Here is a 25,894-nt window from a genome sequence, read left to right as displayed (position 1 = left end):
ATTAGCACCTATTGATCACTAGTGAATTACCTATCAGAATTTCAGCAACTTAATATTCCTTTAGGGGAATACACATTTTGGTTTGCATGGTCTTTTAAGTTATTTCTTTATAACCATTTTACAGACATTATACTACAGCATCCAAATGTATGAAAAAATGCTCATTCTTCATAGTAAGAGAAGACATCTCATTTGATGATGATGAATTCATGAAATCATAGAATCATAGAATCACCAGGTTGGAAAAGACCCACTGGATCATCGAGTCCAACCATTCCTATCAAACACTAAACCATTGAGAACATTTTATTTTGCAACTTACCCACATAGTTTAATCTAAGTAACAGCTAAAATAAACATGAAAATGTATCATGTATCAGCAACAGAACACTTTTGTTACCTGTATTGGGTTTACATAGTAAGGATTTGGTAGCAGGGGGACTGCAGGGCTGGCTTCTGTGACAAGGCACCAGAAGGTGTCCCCATGTTGTACAGAGCTAGTTGCAGTCAGCTCCAAGACAGACCCAACGCCAGCCAAAACTGAGCCAATCAACAATGTTAGCAGCACCTCTGTGATAACATGTTTAAGGGAGGGTAAAAAACACTGCAGAACAGCAGCTGAAAGAAGTGATAATATGTGAGAGAAACAACTATGAAGACATCAAGGTCAGTGAAGGAGGAGTGGGAAGAGGTGTTTCAAGTGCTGGAGCAGAGATATCCCTGCAGTCCCTGGTAAAGACCACAGTGATAACCATAGTAATGCAGCAGTTCCCCTACAGCTCCTGGAGACCCACAGTGGAGCCAATATCCACCCTGCAGCCTGCTGAAGGGAGGACCTGCAGGAGCAGGTCTTCTGGTAGGGCCTGTTATGGGACCCATAATAGAGCAGTTTGTTCCCGAAGGACTGTGTGCTGTGAAAAGGACCCATGCTGGAGCAGTTCATGAAGAACTGCTACCCATGGGAAGGACTCATACCAGACAAATTTGTGAAGGACTGTCTCCCATGAGAAGGGAGCCCATGATGGAACACAGGAAGAGCGTGAGGAAGAAGGAGCGACAGAGACCAAGCACTATGAACTGACAGCCACCCCATTCTCCAACTCCCTTCACTACTCATGGAGAGGAGGAAGAAGAGTTGGGATTGAATTTGAGCCTGGGAAGAAAGAATGGTTAGGGGGAAGGTGTTTTTTGGATTTTCTCTTATTTGCTGTCATCCTGCTCTGCTTAACTGGTAATAAATTAAATTAATTTCCCTAAGTCAAGTTTGTTTTGCCCACGACTGTAATTGGTAAGCGATCTCCTCATCTGTATCTCAACCCATGAACTTTTACTCCTACTTTTCTCCCCCTGTCCTGCTGAGAAGAGACAGTGATTGAGTGGCTTGGTGGGCTCCTGGCAAACATCCAAGGTCAACGCACCACATTGTCTTACAGCTTCTTAATTATGCCCTCTATCATACATACACATCTCTACAAAAGTGTAAACTATTTGTCTGTAGACAAAATTGTTGGCCATATTAAAATCCATCATCAAATGGGCTAATATTCTAAAATTAAAACCTTTCACTCTTCTCACTTTAAGAAACCTTTGTTAAAATCTTCCAGCAATTCAGCCTTCCATCTCAGAAAGAATTCTTGGATACCGTTTTGAACCTATATAATGAAAAAGATTTGGAAAACTTGTCATGTGGAAAGGCAAGATAGAAGGCCATGGATTACCTCTCTGACAACAACCTGCTGCCAGCCCCCCATAGATTTAAAATCAAAGCTTGAAGCACTTCTGGCTTGAACATTTGATCTGAGAGAGGTTCTCTGTCTAGTTAGAGCTTACAGTATAAAAAGAAGAATGGTGAAGATAATGCTGAAGAGGAAAACACAATTATATTTTAGAACAGCTTTTAGAAAGAGTTGGTGAGAGCTCTGTCCACTGGCACAGTCGGAACCGCATAGAATAAACACAACACTACATGTACAAAAGAGAGCAATCTTATACCAGCAGGAAGACAGACTACTCTTGCAATCACTGATCTCTCAAGAAATATGTTCTGACTAGGAGCTTTGGCTTAAATCACTAAATCACGCCTGCTTTGTGAAAATGCAGAGTGGTTTTTTGCCATTTCTTTCAGTCTCAGTAAATCCCAAATAACATATCTACACCCTACCGCATTTGTCCCTTTATTCCAGGACACAAATTTCAAATTCTGGAAAAACTACTTGCACTTTCTATCATGATACTCCAAAGCATTGAGAATTAGTCATTTAATCTCTATCCAGACAAAATGGCTTAGTAGAGAAAGCTCAGCATATTAAATTATGTATAAGAATTTTCTCTTTTATGCAGCATGTGCAATCATTTGAGCTATAAGATCATTTATGGCTGCAGTAGAATGAACTGAGTAAATACACTGTGGTACCATCCACTGTAAGTTAATATTGGTCACAAGGCTCACACACATGGAAAGAAGCAACTGCTAATACCAGAACACTTGAAAATGCTGCCAAAGGCCCAACACATTCCTAAAGAAGGTACCAGCAAACTTGCACCTCATCACAAGCAAGAGACAATGACAAGTAGCTAGCATGCAAGCTTGTCTCTTCTTACACTTCAGCTAATCTGGAGCTACGAGGCCCAGGCTGTAAACTGAGAAGTGTTTAAATATTTGTTGGGGAAAAACAGACCTCCATGCAGACTGTGAATCCTGCTGCCCTCCAATGCAGCAATATTTCCCTTTCACCTACTACACCCTCTGTAAAGGTAAGTGTCACTCTACCATCCTACACACCCCCAGTGTCTGCACTCTGGTTCCTCTCTGAGGTTCCAAATTCAGGTAAGAATGTCAAGTTAACCTGCTCTAATTTCACAACATCGTTACAGCAGGAAGTATGCTGAGAAATCCTATGTCAGCTTCCTTTCAGCTTGAAAAGCCCTTGAATGTGACACATAGCCACCTGCAGCCACAGACTGCGGTTCCACTTTCTTAAGATACCGGCAGACAGATGCAGCAGCTGATATTCCCCCTGCTTCCAGTTAGATGAAAATCTCAATGACTGGCAGCAGAAAGAGTTAATTAAAGGTCTTCTTTTTCTTCCCCTTTAGCAAAACATAAAGTTTCCTAAGTCTGAGCTCCAGACAGAGGTAACCAGACAGCTAATAACTTCAGGAGGGATTTCAGTTGCTTGAGGAAACTGCTCAGGGAGTCACTTGACAGTGAACTGACAGTTTTAGAAAACAGGATATTTCACCACTGTTTGTTGAGAAGGTGAGTGAAAGAAAACTGTTTTCATAGCACTGACACAGACAGTCACAGCATGCCAGGACAGAGCACTGGAAGAGTCTCCCTTGGCCATGAAGTCCTCAGATGTCACAGGCAGTAGCATTTCACAACTGCTGCCTTGTTTTAGGGACGCATAAAGGGGACACACAGGCTCCTGCCCTCCCAGCTCAGCTCAAAGTACGTTCCAGACTAATAGGAAGAGTAGCACATGGAGTGGAGGGAAGAATGCTTTTTCCTCTGCCTAAATCTAGCTCAAGAGTTAGCTAAGGTCAAGACTAATTGATTTGGGTACCTTACAATGAGCCTACATGTCTGTTTATTTCTGTCACAGTCATTAGCAAGTGGATTCAGCCTGCAGTAAGTGTGGGGGACATCTGTAAAGTCAGCGCTGCTCACTGGCACCAGAGTGTCGCAGACAGGGAGCCCCATCTCCATGAGAGAAAGCATCACTGGAGGACACCCAGCAGCCAAGGAATATGTGAACACAGTAAAAGAGTGGGCCAATGCTAAGGCTCACTTAAGCTGAGCAAATCTTGGCTAGAACACACCTTGCACTATGCAGCGAGACTCAGCACCATGGCCAAGTGAAGGCATACACATCCCTGGAGATGGGGACACCTAAGAGGAAAAACCAAGTCTAAAAATATACCCATAAGATCCTTCAGGCAAAAAAAAAAAATCCCCAAAGCTGCTTTTTCATGTATTTAGAATCTGTATGAATATATCTGGGATGAATACACAGTATCTAACATTTCAACTAGTTGAACACTTCCAGAGCCAGAGATGAAACTATTTATTGAAATGAAAAGTGTAATCCTGGCATTTATATACCAAAGGATATGCAATGCATCACAAACGTAACTCACAGAAAGTACTGGTTCATCTGAATTCTACAAAATTCCATTTGCAGAAATAGATCAGGAGAAGTGTTAGAAGTGACACGCTGGGGAGCTATTTCTATAAAAGATTCACATATCATAAAATGCTTTTGGCTGGAATGGACCTTTACAGGTCCCTTATTTAAACCTGATTAATTTCCAAACTAAAAAGTTGACTTATAATGTGCATTCTCTCCAAACTCTAAAGTATTGTACCTTCTATGCATTTCCAAAAGCATTTATTATTTACATTATCTAACATTTGTATTCTGATTGCAGCCTTCTTTCAATAAAATAAAAACAATTGCAGTCTGTAAACCTCAAATCATCAAACTCTCACTTTCATTATCAATCAACGCCACTTTTCTGCTGACTGCAACTCAATTAAAATCCAGTTATTTGAATAACTGGATGGAAATTGCTATCATAAAATGTAACTTTTATTAGGAACATTTTGTACAGAAAATTGACAGCACAGCAATTACAATATTATGATTAAAAAGTGCTTTTAACCTGGTCTTGAAAAAGCTACACCAATGAATATGGAGTGAAAGTGTCATTTCTGGAGTAGGCATTCAATTCTAAAACTGGAACTTTTGGCTCAGAACAAATACAAAATGATGGGACTCTGCTAGCATTACTGTGAGCTTTACAAGAGTTGGTCCTTCTGTGCCTCAAAGTTCATTTTTTCTACTGATGTTGAAAAAAAAGAGAAAAGTAGTTATATATTCTTAGACCATCTTACTGCATTACCCAGAGTGTTCTTTTAAAATATGCCAGTGCTTTAGGTAATCTGAATATCAAATTCTTTCATGTCTCTTATTTCTTACATTGATTAACACCAGGTAAGTAGCTGCTTTTTATGCTTAGTTTTTAAACAGGATATCTCTCTTAATCTTCTTGCAGCTGTACATCTTCTCCTTGTCTCTCACGAAGTCAGTGTAATTTGAAAAAAAATTCCTATAAGGAAATCCTCCAGTATAAATCTGCTTCTTAGTTTTTAATTACACTGATTTTCTACTAGACCTTTGACTTTTTTGACCAAAACGTGGATAGCACATTCTTGTTTGCCCAATACTTGAAAAGCTGAATTCTTTGATATTGATAACATATGCAGATAGGAAACATGACCACAGTATTTTAATTTTAGTATGCTAACTCTAAGTAAAAAAAAAAAGTTAAAAAATCGATACTCTAGGCTTAAAGTCCAATTTTACAAAACAGACTTCAAAGATGAAATGGTTTCTGTTCTTCAGGTGTAATTATTTTGGATTTACTCAGCACCTGGAAGTTACCATGGAGATCTTTTTAGGAACAAAAAATGTCTCCTATGAGACATTTAGCTTATCTCAAGTATCTTTATATCATCATATTTTAAAGTGACTATAGGAGCTCTAATAGATTTATTTTCAATATAATATTACTGTCTTCTACACTGCATCATAAAATCATACCAATTGAATTATATCTACTACAGTTTTAATAAAATTCTACAGATGGTTCGCTGAAGATTACACAGAGAATTTAAAACGGGATATTAGGTTATGATAATTCACATTTGACAAAGTAACTTGAACTGGGACACAGGAAATATGAAAAGAGCCAAAAAATCAAGGGTAAGAAAATGGAAACATTGTAGATAAGCAAAGTAATTCCAAAATGTGATTGATACTATATATTAGATTTCATACTTTTGCTCCCACTTTCTTTGTAACTCCAGACAACACCTCTAACATCTTTTTAGCTGTTTTACAAACTAAAGGTGCAGAAAGTAGTGAACGTTGTTTATCACAAGTGCATGACAGTTCATAAATATGTTGGAATCTGTACACTTCAAAGAAACATAAAAGACTTTCACATATACACAGCCCAGCTCCCTGTAAAACTAGCACTGGAACAAATACTTATGGCCTTTTTACTCTACATCTTAGCAGTGTCTTCTAGGCAAGCTTTGAAAAACCTTCTTATAAGAGAGGCTACAAAGAATGCCAGAATTTAGTCCATTCAGGTTTTTGATACAGACAGTCCTTAACAGTAATCATTTATATGGCATATGTTAAAAATCAAAGCTACTTACCCTTTTTCGCAAGTTGTAGGTCAAAATGAGATTTCTGGAGAAGGAGTGTGAAAAGGCTGTATAGAACTCCAGCACTTTCTGCAAGGCATCTCTCTTAATCACATGAAGATCACAGTAAGTCAAAGCCCTTACATTAGCACAGGACTGGGCGAGGGTAGACTCCTTCCAGAAGACATCACCAAAAACATCTCCTTTGCCTAGAGAAAAGTAGCAGCATTGCTTTCAATAACAGTACTATTTCCATCAAAATTATAAAAAAACACACATCTCATTTCTCAAGTCAAGGTGGTCAAAAAGAAAAATCTGTGTGGAAAAAAATATCTTTGAAATATTCCATTGATAAGCTTTTCCACTATCTTTTTGTTAATTACAACAGCCCAGAAAAAAATCATTAGAATAAACCACAATTGAAAAGTGTTTCATGTGACAAGTCCTCTTCAAATACTAGTATAGATTTTTCTCTAAAAATCAAGAGCAACAATTCATTCTTGGTTCATGTTATCTTCTGATTCCTTTAAAAGAGCTTAATTAAAAGCAACTGCTTTCGTCCTTTCTTCTTTTAACTGCCACGCAAAGGATTTGTTTCTTATATCTCTGTTGCTTAGTTTTCTTCATCTGGCTGACAATCACCCACCTCTGTGCCAATAAGATCACCTTGTACCACACCTCAGTGCAGTTACAGGATATCACTAAACACTACTATACATGAGTATTAAAGAAAGTTTGCCCTAGTTCACTAGATCATCACCAGAAAAGTCTCTCTCAACAGTACAGAGAGCAGATCTCTCAGTTCCAGTGGCTCTAATGCTTCGCAGTTGTTAAGAATCTCAACAACATCTTTCAGTAGTTGTGCGTGCGTGGCCCTGTACAATACAGTGGAGCTTTAACATAAAAATATTGTCCGAACCAAGAAGAGAACACATTAGTTACCATCAAGATAATATTGACAAGGCACGAATATTTAGCTGTCACACATTGGAAGAATGTGTGACATGGCCGTTTCCTTACAATCTTCCCACGTGCCTGCCTCTGTGAGCATGCAGCAACCAGTGAAACCTCTGCTGAGAAATACTGCAATGAGGGCATTTGTGCCAGTCTGGGCACCATAATGCAGGGCAACTATACCAAAATGTGCCTGAGGAGTAACCCCCAGTCAGGATTTCACTGGTCATACCCCAGCTCAGACTACGTACAAAAGGGAGCGTTTACAAGAAAGTTACAAGCTCCTTTACAGAGGAATGGACTTTTTTTTCCCCCCTGACATATAATGTTAACAAGATAAGAATCATAGAATCATAGAATAACCAGGTTGGAAGAGACCCACCGGATCATCGAGTCCAACCATTCAGTTGTTAACTTCATAACAAAAAACTACGCTCTTCTTGTTTATAATGGTATTTTCCTCTTAAATTTCTGCTGTTTCATACCACCACTGCACATCTTTTTTCAGGCAAACAAGAAATACATGCCTAATGTCTATAAAGTTGTGGTAGGGATGGACCAGATGGCTCCTTGTCTTACAAGTAATACTTTGCCTGTAGCAATTCTTAAAGCCAAAGCATCAAAATATATATTAGTTTACCAACTTCACCCTGGCCCTTTTAGATTTCAATCCTTAAATGGTCACGTATGAAAGTCTATGTGAAAGTCATGAGAACTATCATGAGTAAAGAAGTCAAGAAAACTTCTAAATTAAAGCCAGAACTCCAATTTCAGCCCTTGAGCTGTACTTCCACCATTACATAACCTCTTCCATTAGATGATAAGCATTTTCTCTTTGAGGAGAAGCTATCAGGCCTAATGGTAAGCCAGCCACGCTGTAGTGCAATAAACTGTGGGTCACACTGTGCTCCTAGTTTTATACAAAAGCCCTATGCAGTTGACCTGCCAGGGACCAGTTTAGTCCATGAACACTCCGGAGGAGCATAGACTGTACTTCCATTTTAAATGCATTTGTACACTGAAACCACTTGTTCCATAAGCAGATTTTTTTCCCCACAAAGTTAGGCAAAGACATCATAATGATACAATTTCTTCCACCTCTAGCATCTTTACATTGGACACCACCAACATCCAGGAATACTACGAAGGCTGCACATCTATAAACATGGTGATAGTCCAATAGCCCAGTGAATCAAGCAACTTTTTATTTTAATGACAATGACTTCTCACATTTTCAATTATTTAAACATACAATTTTCAGTAGATACATTAGAAATGGCCTAAGAAAAAAGCTTCCATGCACCTAAAACAGATCATCATCTACAAGGCTCTTAGACATACACACACAATATATTCAAAATTGAAGTGAAACAATTTTTATGCACCATAAAATCTGATATGCTTCACTGGCTAAAAGTGAATTGTTTGCCTTTGGAATAAACATGCTTTTACTCACAATCTTCCAGGCAATTAGCTAAACAACTGTTTTAATTAACGCTCAGGAATCTATCAAGTATAGAAATGTGCCATTGCTGATAAGCAACAGTTAGAGCCTGTAGTCCAAGCATAAGGGAGAGCAAATCTAGCTTGTTTCTAAGCTTATTTATTAACATCTTGCCAGACAAGTTTCCCTACCTTAAAATTACAATAATTCTTTTTCTGCCCTACTGTAGCATAAAGAATAATTAGTGCAATGCCAATGCGAGTACAAACAGTATGGTGCTGCTTCGCCTACATAGGAAACAACAGGCAGCAGAAGTTAGTTATGTCTTACTCTTAAAAATTTCATTCTGCTTGTCACATAACACAGAAAAACAACTGTGTTTTTCACCTATGGCAGCAACCCCAGTTTCCCTTTGCTAATTCCAACTCCCCACAACCTCCCCCTCCTGTAGTTTTCTGCCACCCCAGGGAGCCACTTCCCATTGGTGGCAAGAGCAGCACATGAAGGAGCTACATCCGTCGGGAGCCCACTGAGCCAAACCAAAGAGAAAGCAACACATGAATCATAAACTGAGTCAGACCACAGAAGACTCAATTTTTAAGAAACAAACCAGGCTAAAAGAAGTTGTACTGTTTTCCATCATTAACAATTTCCTTAAAATTAATTGAGTTAACAGCCAGTGATCTAGTAAAAAATCAATCCTACATTACAGTTCAATTTCCAAAGCATGGTACACGTGCAGTCATTGTACAGCTTTGTTTTGTCAAGTGCATTTTCTAAATTATACATTCCAAAGTAACAAACAAAGGTTTTTTAGCACGACAAACTAATGTCTGACATTCATAGACAAATACTGCATACATCTCCCTTCATGTATATGTTCTCCATAATGTAAGATCAAGCACTCAGGAAAAAGGATGAAGGAGAAAAAAAAAAACCCAAAAGGGCAGGTCAAGTGGGTGTTTAATCAAAAACACCTGTAATTTTAAAGCAAGAAGAGTAAATCCAGACTTCTAAGTGTGTCAGAAGGTGGTTGGCAAAGTCTAATGGCTGCATTACAGAACCCTAGTCAAAAGCATCTTTTTACATGTAACTCCAGGCTTTATGTATTTCACCTTACCTCTGAAGAACGATTAAACAACTAGAGAAATGCAGATGGTCATTTGTTTGTCAGTACTTTGCATTCCTCATTCCCAGCTTGCTGAATTCCAGGCATTTGCCAGGACCAGTATCTGTCAATCACACTTAAAGTGGATGATCTAAGCTTTTACCATCAATCACTTATATTCCCTGCTGGATTTGTGGGCTGAGGACCTTTTCTACCATCAACTCAGTATGCATTAGAAGGCCAACAGTTTTCTGCCTTTTATGCTTGCTTGTTTGTTTTATTTATATTAACAAGTCCCCAGATCTTAACTACTGAAGAACTCTTTACTAAACCCAGCACCTTCTGTTTCCATATTTATTCCTTCTAAATCTTTTCTCCATATCAAATTTGCTATTCATCTTAAATAGAGGATTTCTCTGCTACCACTGCAAATTCAGACTGAGTCAAGCAAAAGGTCAAGCCACATCCACTCAGTCTCCTGAAAGCAGAACAGTAATGAAGATTTGACTATTGCAACTTAGCCAAGTGGTTTGCTGATTACGTTTGAGGTCAGGACCACACTCATGGTTTGCAGCTGTATTCCTTTGATGTGCCTACCAGAACAGCACTTAGTTTCTTTACTCCTACAAAGAGAAAGTACTGAAGAGCTCTGAAACAGAAAATATTCCACCCTACTCTAAAAAATTATACCACAATGTGAAATACTTAGTTCTTCTGACTCAGAGTATCTGAGAGTAGTGGTGCAGTTTTGGTGCGATACTATAATAGGAGCTGGGTGAGAAGATGAGGCTAAGAATTTGTGTGCTGAAGGTCTCCCATGTCAGTATTGACTTTGATGGGATTCACACCAATCCATACATTTTCAATACATCAGACAAAATATTCATATCAGAATCATTCTCAAATCAATAATAATAGTTGTTACAGCAGCCAACACCAGAATCTGGCTCAGAAGATTCTTTCATAAAAGAACTGTGATAAGACATAGTCTCAGCGGACCCAAAGATAAGCTAGAATGACCAAACACTGCTTGATGGTACCTCAGCAGCCACACAGCACCAAGCATATCCTGGAAGTCAGATGTCAGCAAATACTGTTTTCTGTGATGCTGATCCACAGCAGCTTTCACATCTGCGCAGTGAGTTTCCCAGCACTGCTCCACAAAGGACTCACACTGATTTACACTTCTAGATTTATTCTCCACCTCCAAACAGTGGGAGACACCAACTGCTGTAAAGGCAAACACAGATTCTCTCCATGTCAGTCTTTATTCTACTGCCTGTTCAGTTAAAATGATGCTGAAATATAAAAACAAACAAAAACCTGGCCTGATTTTATTTTTCCTTTTTTTTATTTTATTCCCTCCTGAACAGATTTGAACAGAACCAGAGGATCTTAAGTTAGTCCATCTGACAGGGTCCTACCAATTCTATTCAAGCATAATTCCACTAAGGACAGTGTATTCACCCCTGCTGTTCAAAGTCAATGATGTGAGACTCTGGTCAAACCCCCACTGTGATCACCACTCATCTATTTGGCTTCAACTGAAAATCTTTCCCATTCCTCTCTTCCATATCCGAGTAAGGCATCCAAGTTAAATTTTCCCATTTCACAGAGGGAAGGAAGATTCAATGAAATAATTTTTCTTCTTGCTGCATCGGTTTAAGGAAATGAATACCTACGAGCCAGAAAAAAACAGTGCTACCATTTGGCATCAAGGTAGAGTATTCAGTACCCATCCCACAAATAAATTACACAACTTGACAGCCACTGAATAGTCTGTAGTTTTGTCCTCCAACACAGTACAGCTGGCAGGAGATGATGCATGGAAGTGATTTGCTGCTTTGGATTTTCTTAAGATTTCTCAAGTGAAAACCGAGACACGTAATGAGAAGTGAATGACCAACTGCAATGCAGGGAATATACTATTTTTTATTAACTAGAGGGTTTTAATTACTCTTTTCCTTTACTAAGACCTTAAGACAAAAAAGCCAGAGTATCAGTGCCACAGAAACCAAGAGGACTGTTATAATGGTAATGCACTGAAATTGCACTTCAAGAGATTTGCCTGATACATGAATAGAAAAACTGTGTAGCTGTTCACGTTTTAAAACACAGCTTGGCAACATTTTGCTGACAGTTTACTATACAACTGCATCAATTTTCACTGTTGAAGCACATTACTGTACAGAAAAACTAAAAACTTTTAGAACATGGGATGAGTAGCAACAACATGAATTAGTTACATCTAAGATTTCTATTATTATTATAATTAATGTGTTTATTTGTCTCCTGTAATAGAGCATGGATTATATTTTACTGCTTGACTTACTGTGATGGGAAGAGTTTTAATACGTCACCTGGGCCCTACCAGACTTATTCATAAAAACCTAGAAGGCTTCACCAGAATCTGAATCATCTATCCTTATTTGCTTTTTAATGGTTACTGTAAAAAATGTTATAAATATGAGGCCAGTTTGTACAAACTGAGAAGACACAGAAGTTGCCAGCTTAAATAACTAGAGTTGCAAATGTCTTTCAATTTATTTGCATTGGTTAACTAATAGGAAAAACATAGCTCAATCTCTTTTGTCATTGCATGGACAGTGCCAGTTCTCTAACCAAAAAACCTATATAAAGAGGCTCAAAATGCAATAACCTCCAAGTTATTAGAAATAGGCTTTATGTTATAGCTATTGCTTGAATACAGGGAAGTTGTGGATGCCCCATCCCTGGAGGTGTTTAAGGCCAGGTTGGATGCACCTTGGGTTACCTGATCCAGTGGGATGTCCCTGCCCATGGCAGGGGGGTTGGAACTAGATGATCTTTAAGGTCCCTTCCAACGCAAACTGTTCTATGATTCTATATGATCTATAAGTCTGCTGAGAAGCAATCTTCACGTGATTTTATGGAAGATGCAGTGCTTTTCCACTGAGAAGGTTCAAGACAGATAATACTGCTACTTTCCCTCTGTTAAAGTAAAACAACCCTGTGGTGCAGTTGCCCTTGCAGTGTGCACTGTCCTATCTGGATGCAAATCTGTCCCACCAAAATCTGAACCAAACCTCTTGTGTCTATATCTGAATGAATTGCTTATGGCTAAATGAGTAAGCTAAAGCAATTGTAATGAAAACAAACAATTATTCTTGGAATGTTCCTTTAAGATTGCCATTAGATCAAATTAAATCAGCAGGAATTTCTCCACACAAAGCCAATGAAGCATTTAATATCCTGCTGAAACAAAACATGGCACACAAGCTCTCCTACAATATCATGTTAAAACCACAGTCTCCTACCTTGCCAATGTTACAGCATTGTAAATAATGACAGAAGATGTGTATTTCAGGGACATTCAAGTTTCACATCCTCAATTCACATGTGATCTTGAAAGTAAATCTATGTGCACCCTTTGCACATCACCCCTTGCCACAAAAAAAAAGAAAAGAAGTGATACGTCGCACTTTCTTCCTGATGGTGAAGAAGGCAGCCAGGTTGAGACTACCAATTCCCATTCTGGCTATTCTGTTAATGCATACTTTCATACTTACGTAATATTTACATTCTGTTACTTCCCTTCAGCTTTGATAGCAGCAATAACGACCTGTCCTTGCGGAGGGCAATGATTTCCCCTGCTCACAATAAATTACTGCCTTGATTTCCCTTCCTATCTCATTCACTTTGCCTGCTCTTTGTGAAGTCAGGAGCTGGACTTGACAATTCTCCTGGGTGCCTTCCAACTCAGGATATTTTATTATTCTATGATTAATACTCTTTGCTAAACAAGCAGTCAATTAAAAAGTTTATTCTTTTGAATTTTTTTTAGGTCAAATAAGGATAGCAAGAACAAAATAAATAAAGAACAGCTGGGATGCAACACTTGGGATAAACTGCTTTACTCTTACAATAAACTGTTCTGTGGGAAGGGGGGTTGTTTTCCTTTTTAACTAAACCTTCTAGTAAATGTTATTTTTCTCATGCATCACTCTGCTCTGAAGATTACAGTGATTTTTAAGGCTTTGTTTTTTAATTACTAAATAAAGTCTTAATGCACATTGGGCCCCCTTGCAGGGATCATCAAGAGCACGTCAGCAACTCTAAAAAATTCTCAGAAGTGATGGTCTGCTGCTCAGTCAGGCCCTCTAGGAGTCATCAATTGTCAAATTTTGCAACAGTCTGAAGATTTAAGGACAAGCCACTGTTTTCCCTACTGCTATCTGGTAACCCTAATTTCTCCTTCCTTTCTCTAGCTTTTACTGGAATCTTTTCCTAAATTTCAAAGATTATCCCAATTTCAAGCAGAAAGGGTTGGAACCAGTCTGGGTCCAAGAATCACTTGCTTCTTTGAAATTTCCTAGAGTTCCAAACAATCTACATTCTCACACTGCACTAAGGAAATTCGTACCTTCCTAATATAAAAAAAAAAAAACTTTAAAAGTGCATTGAAAGACAGTTTAGGTCTTCAAGCTTCCCCAAATTAAGAAACAACACCCTGTTAGGCAGGCCTATTTCCTGCTTCTACTACAATCCTTTTTCCCCTGCATATTTCAAAGAAAGCTTCAGCCAGACCTTATGGGCCCTGCCTGAAACACATCTAATTCCACAGGAAACTTTTAAGAACATATTTGCTAAATTAAAATGTAAGAAATCTCTCCTGAGCATGAGAAATGTTAACTTTTCAAAGAGCTGCAATAAGGTCAGGATTTCAGATGGCTAGTGGCTCAGCCTGAAAGGTCTGCTCCAAAGCAGAGAAACTAGAGCTGCCAAATGAAGTGCACGTAAATGGATGATTGTTTTTAACACTGACAAAACAACCCATTTTCTCTAACCACATTTGGATAAATGAGTAGGTTTTTAAGCAAGAGTAGTTAAAAAGAGATATGCCAGTCTCAGGTGGATAAAGCAGTATCAGCGCAAATGATAAGACTTAAAAAGAAAAAGAAAAATTAAAAGCAAAGCCGAGCTGAAAACAGTTTCTTAATGGACGTTCTGCACGATCTGTGCTTTGCTTAGCTCTCTTCAGGGCACAGACTACGTGATTTGTCTCTATCTTCCACAAAGTGCTGAGTTGACGTCACTGTTTCACCCTTGCAACAACAGTGGTGTAAATGGAAGAATACTGAACTACAGAAAACAGTTTTATTTCATTCAGGCAACTTCCCGCTAGCTAATCTTCACTTCTGCATAATCCCACTCATTTACTTACTCATTAACATAGAAAACCATAGTAATACAGTGGCTTGTCTTGCTATGTCTCCCTTCTCTCACCCATTTCCATTGGACTAAATCACAAATAAATAAGTTGCCTGGCTTAAAAGTAATTTTCTACTTTTGTATCTATTTCTTTAACATATGAAATACAAAGACTGCGTTCCATGAATATCAGTAATTTCTTTATTTCAGTAGAAATTTTTGATAGAATTCAAAAAAATGTCTTTCATTCCAACAATATAAACTTCATACAAAATGTGGTTTTTTTAAATATTTACTCATTTTTGTCCTCAAGTCAAATTTACGGGAAAAAAGACAATCTTAGTGGGCACCAAAAAAAAAAAAAGTACATTTTTTCACTGCTGGCCTGGGTGCAATTTGTTCCAACACAGTACTCCTATTAATCCAAGTCAATAAAAGTCAGTACTTTGTTATAAGAACATAATCCTGAACTGAGAATATACCTGTCTCTTGAGTATTACAAAGAACTTGTCTGGAAAGATATCATGCAAGTGTACACAATACACATATTCCAGGGCTACACAATACACCTTTAAATGCTATTCTGCAAGGCTAAGTGATTTCAGAACTTAAAAATGTTCCATTTGAATTAGATCCTTTAAGGATTAAGTGCAATTTGCCTTTGGTTTATGTAATACTGTACAGCAATCACACAGACTAATTTAGAGATTAAATTTATTTCTCTGTTGTAAGGAAGATAAAGGCTACATTGCAAATTGTAAAGGCTGCTTTAAGTGACAGCTAAAGCTGAGCAAATAATTCACCTTGAATAATTTCTGCACTTATTTTTTCTTTTAGTTCAAGAATTTCTGAGAAAGAATTAAAGTCTCTCCAATGTATCTGTTAACTCAAATTACCTGACAGATTTCCTCACATGGTTTGCTGTTACATGCCTGATGTTCACAGCTATACTTACTTGTGATTGGTAAACAAAACTTATGTCATAGGCTGTTCTGGTTGAATGATCAGCAACAATCATGTTTCTTGTATAATGTAGGTGGTTGGCTTTTTTAACTTGCAGTGCCTTATTTTATAAGGTGTGGTTTTATCAAGAACTTGGCAAGTTAGCTGAATGTGAAATTGAAAAAACATCATTGTTATTCTACAGATTAAAAAACTGAGAGTACAAAGAAGCCAGGGAGGACCCATCTCCTGCAGCATCCTTCAGTAATGTGTTGGTTACATTATGTAATGCTGAAGGAGAAGAAAGTCCAACTGATTCAGAATAATGAAAAAGTTAGTTAACCACAACATTTCTTATCAGGATAGAGAAACCTTCAACAGAAGGCTTCACAGCCTGGGGGAGGAAGGTACACACATGTGGAAGGAAAAGGATTCCTTAGTCCAGAAACTGAAACACAAAAATTGATAAATGTTTATCCAAAATGAAATATTAAGGAATCACAAACAGATCCCACTTCATTTTACTTCCCTCTCTGGTTAGAAATTTCACAAAGAAAATGACAGAGATCAACTTCAGCGCAATTCAGAGAAGTGACTCAAAATTAAAGAAAAACATATACAGATGTGGAGGGAAAAGGATCAATAGTTACTGCCCCAAAAGAACAGCAATAACAAAATATTTCTAGTCATTCAGATAGCAAGAGATCAGCCTCATTTACCTATAGATAGCATTCTGCACCAGCAGAGATCAGGGGTTCAGGTTTCCCTAACACTGATTTCTCAAGGAATCTCAGCGAAGTGTTTCCCAAAATAGAGTATTACAACAAAACTCGTTATGTTCCTGGTAAAGATGAGGAGAAAATCTGTACCTTTAAAAGTCATTTAAAAAACTTTATTGCAATGCTTTTTACCTATACTGATTAAACAGAGCGCAAAAATGTTTTGAGGTTTTCTTCTTGTGATGGACACAAGAGAAGGCATTATGGGATAAAAAGTGACACAAACTGAGAGGCTTTAGTTTGTTCTACGCTTTTCGTGAACGTGAGAGTTCAGCATGGCAATAGGCAGTACATTTTTGATGTGCAACTTAGAAAAGCATAAGTTGCTAGTATACAGTACTGAAAAGCAAGGTGATTCCAGAAGAAATGAGAATCAATTATCTCCCTACCTTTCATCTTTTTAATTTCTTGTGTGGCACAAAATATTATGAACTTGATTCCCCAGAACGCTAGATTCATGCTAAGCAATCCTGTTCAGAAGTAGAGAAAAACCTAGCTCAGCATATTTATTAGTTCTCTCATTTTCCAACAGACATTCCTCTTAGGATAGTAAAGTGTATGCGTTCAGGAAGACTAAGATTACTAAATCGTTTTCTTCTCTTCTTCCAGGCTGCCACGAGTGGCAGGTATTGGATTAAGCCACCAGGAGAATTTTTCTTATCACAGAAGGGCCTGACAGAATCAAATGATAAGTATCACCACCTCAATGCCCCAGCCACCCCATGATTCATCTACATCTATTGGATTATCACACTCTTTTTTCCTAGCTTTGCCTCAGAATGTTGTTCACACTACTATCAGCTTGTTTTTAATGCCTCCAATCTAAAACTGTCATTCCAAGTTTACGCAAATCAGCTTTAAATTTGTATATTACTTTGACTTCCTAAGAGACAAATATTATTTCAACATGAAATCCCAACTAAAGCTAATTGGAAAATTTTCAGCAAAAGTGGATTATTATTACAGGGTGGGAGGGAGGCAGGGAAGCCACAAATTATAAAAATAAGTTTTTTGAACTCCTCATTTGAAATTCCATTGAGAAGACATGTAGTGACACAGGAAGAACCCCAAGAATGATCAGGATCCTAATGCTCAAGTAGAGTTTCCATTGACCAGAAGAAACAGGGTTGAAGGAATCTGCTGGATATGATATGATTGTCCTCCCTATTCATCTATGTGGAACAGGAAGAGCAATAAAATATACCTCACCAGGCTGTGGTCAAGCTAACTTGACTGAAGCTTTTTAAAGAATGAGTTAAGTGCTTGAGTAGAAGAGGCTATAAAAAATGCTGGGTGCATCTATATTCGTGCACAACAAATCAGCTGTGAAACTCACCCAAAATAGCAACAACTTCATCATCCTGGATTACTTCCAAAGACCCTGAAACCACAAAGCAAAGGTTGTCGACACTCTCGCCAGCGTGGTAGATCAGGTCTCCCGGGGCACAGTGCACTGTCTGAAATTCCATGGCAAGTGCTCGAAGACACCCATCACTTGCCAGCCTGAAGGCTGGGTGCTCCTTGAAAACTTTGCGGTTCAGATGCACACAGATATCTGCTCTCATGTCCTTAGGGCATATCTGCAAAACCTGAGAAGAAAATTAGGCAATCAATTTCTGTGCATTGCTTATATGTATCACACAATACACAGAGTTTAAGAACTACTTTCTTTCTTTGTGCAAAATTTCAAATCCTACTCTGTACATTTATTTTTGTATTACTTATACATGAGCCACAAAAGGTGAAAGAAAATAATGTTTTCATCTCAGCAGCATGCTCTGCTGGATATTGAATTATCAGGATAAGGCCTCGGGTTTTTAAGACAATAAAACTAAGAGCACAGCAGTACAGAAAGTGGTGGAGAAAAGCTTCCTGAAGGGTTGTTTCTAGTGGGTAGGTTACCCCTTTCATAGGCAGATTCCATGAAAAGTCTGCACAAATCATATGTTCCAAAAACAAAGAGGGATTAAAGACATTTGAGAGTTCCAGACAAACAGCAGAAGACGTTCATTTGTATGGGAGGTAAGAAACATATCTTCATGGACTCATTTTAGAATCTTTCAGCATTACTTGCATTTTCTAGACTTATAGGCTTTGCTTTTAGCTTGTTATTTACACCTTGGCATGGCTGTAGTTAACACTGAACAGACAAATTTGTGGCCTACAAAATAATGAGAAGATTGATTCCATGTGAAGTTCATCTTTAAATGCCTGCCTCACCTGTAAAAAGCTGCAGTGCATTACACAGCAGCACAGCTACCACTGCTCTGTCACAGGAGCAATATGTTTTATTCATTGCATGATATTTTAGAAGTTATACACAGAGATCAAAGCAACCTAACTCAGATCTGACAGTTTAGGGATTGGCACAGCCACTAGTCAGTCTTATACCCGCTAGCTTTTGCTATGCAGACGAGAGTTGATTTATTTGGTTTACAGTCATCGCTACTGGCAGTTCATCTATACACACAGCAGTTATTGAAATCAACACCATATTAAGTTCTTTGATGTCCTGGTAATTTGAGACTTTTTCCTTCTTATTAAGATAACTCTCAAAGGCTACAATGAGTTGTGCTTGGTTTAGTTATCTTGTTGTCTCCAAAGGCATTCTTAAAGCATTTCTCTCCTTATCAGAGGAAGCCAAGAATAAACTTTGAAGATAAGCTTAAACAAATGTGTTTTACATAGCATTTTTTCTTGTTGCTTTGTTAAAATGATGAGAAGAGCTTGTACCAGGGGGTGAACAGAAGCACCAGCATTCTATGCATCCTCAGAAGTTTTTTCTGCATCTTCCCCAAATGTACCTACCTCAAATCCGTCACCATTCACAAAGGTATATAGTGAGAAAACAGGCAGAGCAGCTTCAAATCAGTACTATCCAGTACTAAAATACCATTTATTTCTGAAGCAAGTACGACAGTGCTTCCCAGAATCACGGTCTGGGATCTAAGTGGCAGATATGCTGAAAACCATTCAGGAAAGCAAACAGTACCCTGTGTACCCATTGGTCTCCAGACAGCCCAGTGCAAGACCACATCTGTTCTACTCTTTCACAGCGATGCTTTAACAGCTAGACAGAAATGAGATTGTTTGCTCTTTAACTGCATCATCTACAGTTTAGAATACTAAATTAAGCTGCCAACCAAAAGGCTGGTGACCGGATCATTGGTGTGATTTCCTGAATGAACCACCCCACAAATCACATCTCCTTACAAGAAAAAGGCAAACAGCACCTAGTGCCATAAAAGCTTGAAACTAATATGAAAGCAGCAAGTAGTTGCTTTTGTACATTTTTTTCTGGTAAAGGGTCATTTATTATTTTAAAAGCCACAACAGGAATTTCCTTGTAAATTCAATTAATTACAATGATAACATTTGCCTCACATAAGGCAAATTTCAAACAATATGCTATTATTACAGTAATGACTTCCAGCTTTCATTAGCATCTTTAACCTGCACACAGAGTATTACATTCAAATTCTATGAAGACAAAACAAATTTTACTTTGTTTTCAGGCTCAGAGAGTTGCAAACAACCTCATACAACAGAAACATTGAAAAAAAAAATCTCATCTGAAGAAATTCTGAGGTTGCATTAGAACTTAGAACTTTCTATTTAGTTATTTTCTTTGTTTACTGAAAAACAAGCTCTTTCCTTCATCATTTTTATACTATTTCCTGACATATGACCAGCAACACATACGAAATTTTACCACTAACATATGTATGAAACACTGTATTTCAAAGTTTAAAGTGAAGGGAAGCTACTACTTGGAACTATTTAAAGAATATTTGTCTTCTTTACTAAGCAAGTACCTCCTGTTTATTTTAATGAAATGCTTTCAGGATGTGACTTGTTTCCTTGCAATGTAATTTACTTACCTTTTCTGTATCTATTCCTCTGGACATTGACCAGGTGGAAACAATGTAATCCATCACACGTTCACTCAGTCCTTTAGGGACCTGGTAGAGCTTTAGAAAGTCCCGGACACTGTTCAGCATTTCATGATATCTGTTTGTGTTAGCATACATTTGCTGAAATATGGTTGTCACATTACCAAAAATGGTTGCATACAAAAGGGCTGTAAAAAAAAAAAAAAAGAAGAAAACCAATAGATATAATAAATGGTGATGATCAGTCTGTGTTCCAGTGCGCTTTAGAACTGGAAATGCCAGGCCCATAGAAATGCATGCAATATCAGAGCTTTGTTAGGAAGGCTTAATGAGCATAAGCATTTTATAAGTCTCCTTCTGTACTACAAATTGAGGACCACTACCCACTTTAGTGATGGCAAGTCCTGCAACATAGAGTTTCTGAAACTCAATTCTGTGTCTTTTTCCATCAAACAACTCAGTAGTATCCAAACCCTTACAAAACCATGCTAGAAGATACAAGAATTTTAAGACAAATAACTTGACAGCAAATACTTTAAAATTGCATCTCTGGTTTACAGCGCCTGTGTTGAAATGCCATCAGTGACAGATTCCCAAGGTTTAAGTGTATTACCACAGTAGTAAGCTGAGTCATCATTACCCACCTCAGTGTGACAACAACAATGCATCAAAGCAGAAGATGGAATATGTAATAAACAGCTACCATGGGTCAGTGATTTATCATTGTAAGTTTAATAATACATACAAACTCACATTATGTTTCACATTCTTCAAGCAGAAGAATGGTAAGGCCTAAGGCAAGAGCTAGAGCTTTCAAATGCAGACCAAGTGATGCACAGCCCTTCTAACTACATTCAGCATAGTCACGAAGGCAATTGGTTCATGATGGGTTTAAGAATAAACATAAGAAAGAAAAAAAGGCAGTAATTCCAGGTATGGAGAGAAGCAGATGAAAACACACAGGACTTGCAAAGATCCACCTGCTGAAGCTCAAGACAGAACAGCAGGCTGATGGCAGTCTCGACATTTGTGTTTTGATGGCTTGCAGAGACTGCGACTGAGGGTCCTGCAGCCAATTCAACCCTGAATGGAAAGGAAGGACAGAAAGCCTCAAGGGGAACGTCCTGTGTTGTGAATCAGGTCAGTAATATGTGAGAAGCTTGCTGTAGAGGGAGAGGAACAGTCAGAGAGCAGATAAGCTGCTAACCACCAGTAAGTGTTCTGGCTTGCTGAGGGAATTCTTCCACTTTATCATTTCAAGTCCCCCAAAACAGGTACCAAATTGTCAGTATATCTTCTAATCAACATAAATAATACAGGATTCATATTTTTAAAAAATAAGAGAATATTTCACCTTATCTAGATACCCCTTTCGCTATTTATTTCCTCCTTCACCACTACCTTTTTTTTTTAAAAAAAAAGTCCTCATCCCATTCATTCTTTTGAGAAGGCAGTTATTCATTCAGATCGGTGTTGTAGGCAGTTATCCTCAAGCCAACCGGGATGCTTTACAGCTTTATGGCAAACTAAAAAACCTTTGATAACATGCAAGAGAAACAAGACTGTCCATATTCTGCTTATTGAGAGATGTGAGTTACATTTAGATTTGCTCAAGGCCTTTACACTCCTGATTCTCTACAGAACTCCTTCTTGGCACTATACGATTTATTTTCTCTTTATGAATTCCTGTAGTGACGAGCTCTTCCCTTTCCCAACTACTCCTCTGTACAGACAGGTATAGAAAAATATATGAAAATGTGCAAATTCGGTTTAAAATTAAAGTACTAAGTATGAGTATGAGCATAGGGACTAAAAACATATAGATTATTTCTCTCTTGAACCTTAACTTTTGCATGAGCTGTATCATACAAGGAAGTCTGATGCAATGAGTATTGAAGAAAGAATAAGTGCTTTTAAAAACAGATTTACTATAAATACTCCTTAATTAAAGAGCATTTTGTATCTGAACAGCATTACCTTTCCCAAATAAGTACTGCTTTGTTCTCTGTTATCCAGATGCAAACATAACCCTACAATATTGCTGCCTTAGGCCCTACTTACACTGACTACTCCCATGTTCCCTTAAGAGAAACTGAGGCCAGGACCTCCAAAACTGCCAAGTCGCGCTGGCAAGACACTACATCAGCACAAGGCATCCACAAACAGCGTTATTCTGCCAGCCACTGTAACACTGAAAACAGGTGACAGATTAGGAAGTAGGTCACAAGCAAATTCTTCTCTGAGGATTTCTGGGCAATGGTACTTGAGCACACACAACTATCTCTTGCCCACTGGTTCAGTGTCTTGGGTCATAAAGCTTTAAGCCAGCAAAGGTAAAAAAGGAGGTGCCGCTTTGTCCCATTACTGTCCAGCTACATGAAGCCTAAAGGAAAAACAGAAATTTGGTTCTTCATCTTGACTGTTATGAGGCGAGTTGTCCCGCAGCAATTTCCATTGCAAATTGTAGCTGCCATGCTCCAGTACGACAATTATGCTGGCAAGAAGAATTACTCCTGCATACATTAATTTTTTTCTTTTTAAAAAAATCCTAAAAGTTACATTCCTTAATTTATCATTAGCTGACCACTTTATTACCGTTAAAGACACATTAAAGCCAAGGATTTTTGCAGCCTAATATTGGGTAGATACATTAGCATATCAAGCATTGACCTCTTCTGCATAGAAACAGCTGGCTGTGTGCCCTTCCCTCTTTTCAAAGGAATAATGAAATGAACCCACTTGGAGTACACCACAGCCCCAGAAAAATTTCAGAAACACGCATTCTAGTACAGGAATAAAGTTGGGTGATTTATGACAGAGCAAAATCTCCAAATCCTTGCTTCAAGGCTGACCAAACACTTGACATCAGACCACTACCTTCTAACGGCAACAGTGCAGGTCATATGCCAACTTCCAAATGTTCCTGGAGCCTCTAGCCAGAGTTTGTAGCACTGCCCTACAGACTCTATAGAATCTATCAAACTGCTTAGAGTCCCATGTGCAGAGGATCACAGGAATTAGGAAGTATTATAAGAGGTGCAGGAGAAATATCCTTGTGTGGGATAGATTCAACTCAGGCAAGGCCACATGTGCATCACAGAAAAGTCACACACGAATCTGACCCAAACAGCTTCCTCTGATGCATCTGATGGAATCTGTGTGGTGGTTTTTGAGAACTTCCTCCAGGACTAAGCCTGTAGCAACCATGCCTATACATCAAACAAGAAGAAAATTTCTTCTTCAGAACAAGCAAATAGCCTGTTCTAACAGTGCATACAAAGCTCCAGCACACTGAGCAGACAGCAAGGACCTCCTCTCCATGACTGTCTCGATCCTTCGGAAAAGACAGAGACATTAATATCATTTTCTGACAACAGCCAAAGAAAACACATTGTCTCCAACAATGTGGCTACCCATTTACAATGCAGCCTGTGTCACCCCATTTAGTCAGTGTTTAAACAATGTCAAACATAAAAGCATAGTCATTTCAATAGCCAATTACCTGCACAAGTGAATCATGAAGGTCAGACACAGGTTGGAAAGGTCAGCAAGTCATCTGCTACTTTTAATGATGTAACAAATAAGAATAGAGAAATAAATACAAGTCAGTGTAGGTCTCAGCTATCACAACACAAGATCTGGGATCTGATTTTAGAATTATAAGAGGAAGAATTTCTATCTGTAAGAATGAGAGGTTTGCAATTACCCCAATTACAGATATAAGTGCTGCATGCGGTTCCTGATATGAATCATCAGATTGATGATGATTTGTTCAAAATGCACTCATCCAAAGCCCTTGCATACAAAATGTGTGCATAAGAACCATACAGCAACAAGTGAGACCAACAAAGGCTAGTGAACAATCTCTTATATCTCACCCCCAAGACCTGCAGTGCTTTCTAAAACTGAACTGCCTTCATTTTCATTTTCTGGAAAGCTGATCCAGAAAGTCAGTCTGTCTGCATATAAGTTTCAGTCAACAACTAAAAAACCAAAACAACCCCCTGCATGCCTAAGGAGAAGCCGTGCTAACTTAAAAACTATTCAAAGAGCAAGCACCTGAATTTACAAATAGTAGATTATTTAAATGTATAATGTACTTTTGTTTCACTAACCAGTTCCTAGTTTACAACAAATTATTGATTTCATAGATGGCTGAGAGAAAGCACAGCCTTGAAAGCCCGATACACTGTATCCCTTCCCACTGAAGTTCAAACATATCTGTAAATTAACCACAAAAATCTTACACCTCAAAGGCATTTTTCAGTAAACACATTGTGAGGTCAGACAAAATTAACATTGATCAGATAAAAAGAAAAGTAGAAATTAATAACTATGGATTATAACATAATTATATGAGAAAAAAACCACATTGTTTTAAAATGTACAATTAGAACAATGTTAGATCTTATAATTGCTTGAGATTAGGGGTCTTGATTAGTGGTATAATTATGCCTACTTATGGGTAAGAGAGCATGCAGTTAAAACAAAAATGCTGAACTGTTAATTACAGTCTGCAAGCAAATACCAAAGTGAACGTGTATCTATCAAAAAATTGTTTACAGAACTAGGTTTGACAGAATTGTTATTTGTACTCTTGCAACTTGAAACCAGAGCATCTGGAGTAAGATTTACTTACTGAGTACCTATATAACCTTCTAGTATAGTACAGAATTTAATTAGGTTGCCCCATTTTGAGGCTTTGGAGCGTGCCCAGAGAAGCGCAACAAAACTGGTGAAGGGGCTGGAGAACAAGTCTTACGAGGAGCGACTGAGGGAGCTGGGGTTGTTTAGCCTAGAGAAGAGGAGGCTGAGGGGAGACCTCATTGCTCTCTACAACTACCTGAAGGAAGGTTGTGGAGAGGAGGGAGTTGGCCTCTTCTCCCAGGTGACAGGGGACAGGATAAGAGGGAATGGCCTCAAGCTCTGCCAGGGGAGGTTCAGGCTTGACATAAGGAAAAAATTCTTCACTGAAAGGGTCATTAGGCAATGGAATGGTCTGCCCAGGAAGGTGGTTGACTCGCCTTCCCTGGAGGTGTTTAAGGTGTGGGTGGATGAGGTACTGAGGGGCATGGTTTAGAGATCGGTGGGAATGGTTGGACTTGATGATCCAGTGGGTCTTTTCCAACCTGGTCATTCTATGAGTCTATGATTTTCTACCAAGATAGATGCAGAGCTGCTTTACTTGCTACTCTTAGGAAGCTTCGGATATTATGAAGTTTCCTATTTGTAATCTTTTATCATCTTTTTTAATACAATGTATAGAGATATAATTTCGTTTAGCTAGAAAAGAATAAATGTAAAGAACTTAGCCATAATCTAACAGTTCAATTAATACTATGCACTTTATGAATTTCCAAACTATAA

At 38.3% G+C, this 25,894-nt stretch overlaps 1 protein-coding gene across 2 annotated transcripts in view; it reads right to left on the bottom strand.

The window, feature by feature from the left end:
- Positions 1-25,894, bottom strand: part of KCNH1 (potassium voltage-gated channel subfamily H member 1) — a 192,464-nt gene that overhangs the window by 76,222 nt on the left and 90,348 nt on the right. For both annotated transcript variants that reach the window (XM_069852852.1, XM_069852851.1), the window contains exons 8-10: positions 20,516-20,715; positions 17,971-18,223; positions 6,230-6,426 (exon numbers count right to left, since the gene is read on the bottom strand). In XM_069852852.1, the coding sequence (XP_069708953.1) occupies positions 6,230-6,426; positions 17,971-18,223; positions 20,516-20,715 (650 nt within the window). The remainder of the gene's footprint in view (positions 1-6,229; positions 6,427-17,970; positions 18,224-20,515; positions 20,716-25,894) is intronic.

The sequence above is a fragment of the Phaenicophaeus curvirostris genome, chromosome 2 (assembly GCF_032191515.1).
Source record: "Phaenicophaeus curvirostris isolate KB17595 chromosome 2, BPBGC_Pcur_1.0, whole genome shotgun sequence".
NCBI classification, from domain to species: domain Eukaryota; kingdom Metazoa; phylum Chordata; class Aves; order Cuculiformes; family Cuculidae; genus Phaenicophaeus; species Phaenicophaeus curvirostris.
The sequence above is the reverse complement of the archived record's forward strand: the minus strand, read 5'-3'. Positions and strand labels throughout refer to the sequence as shown.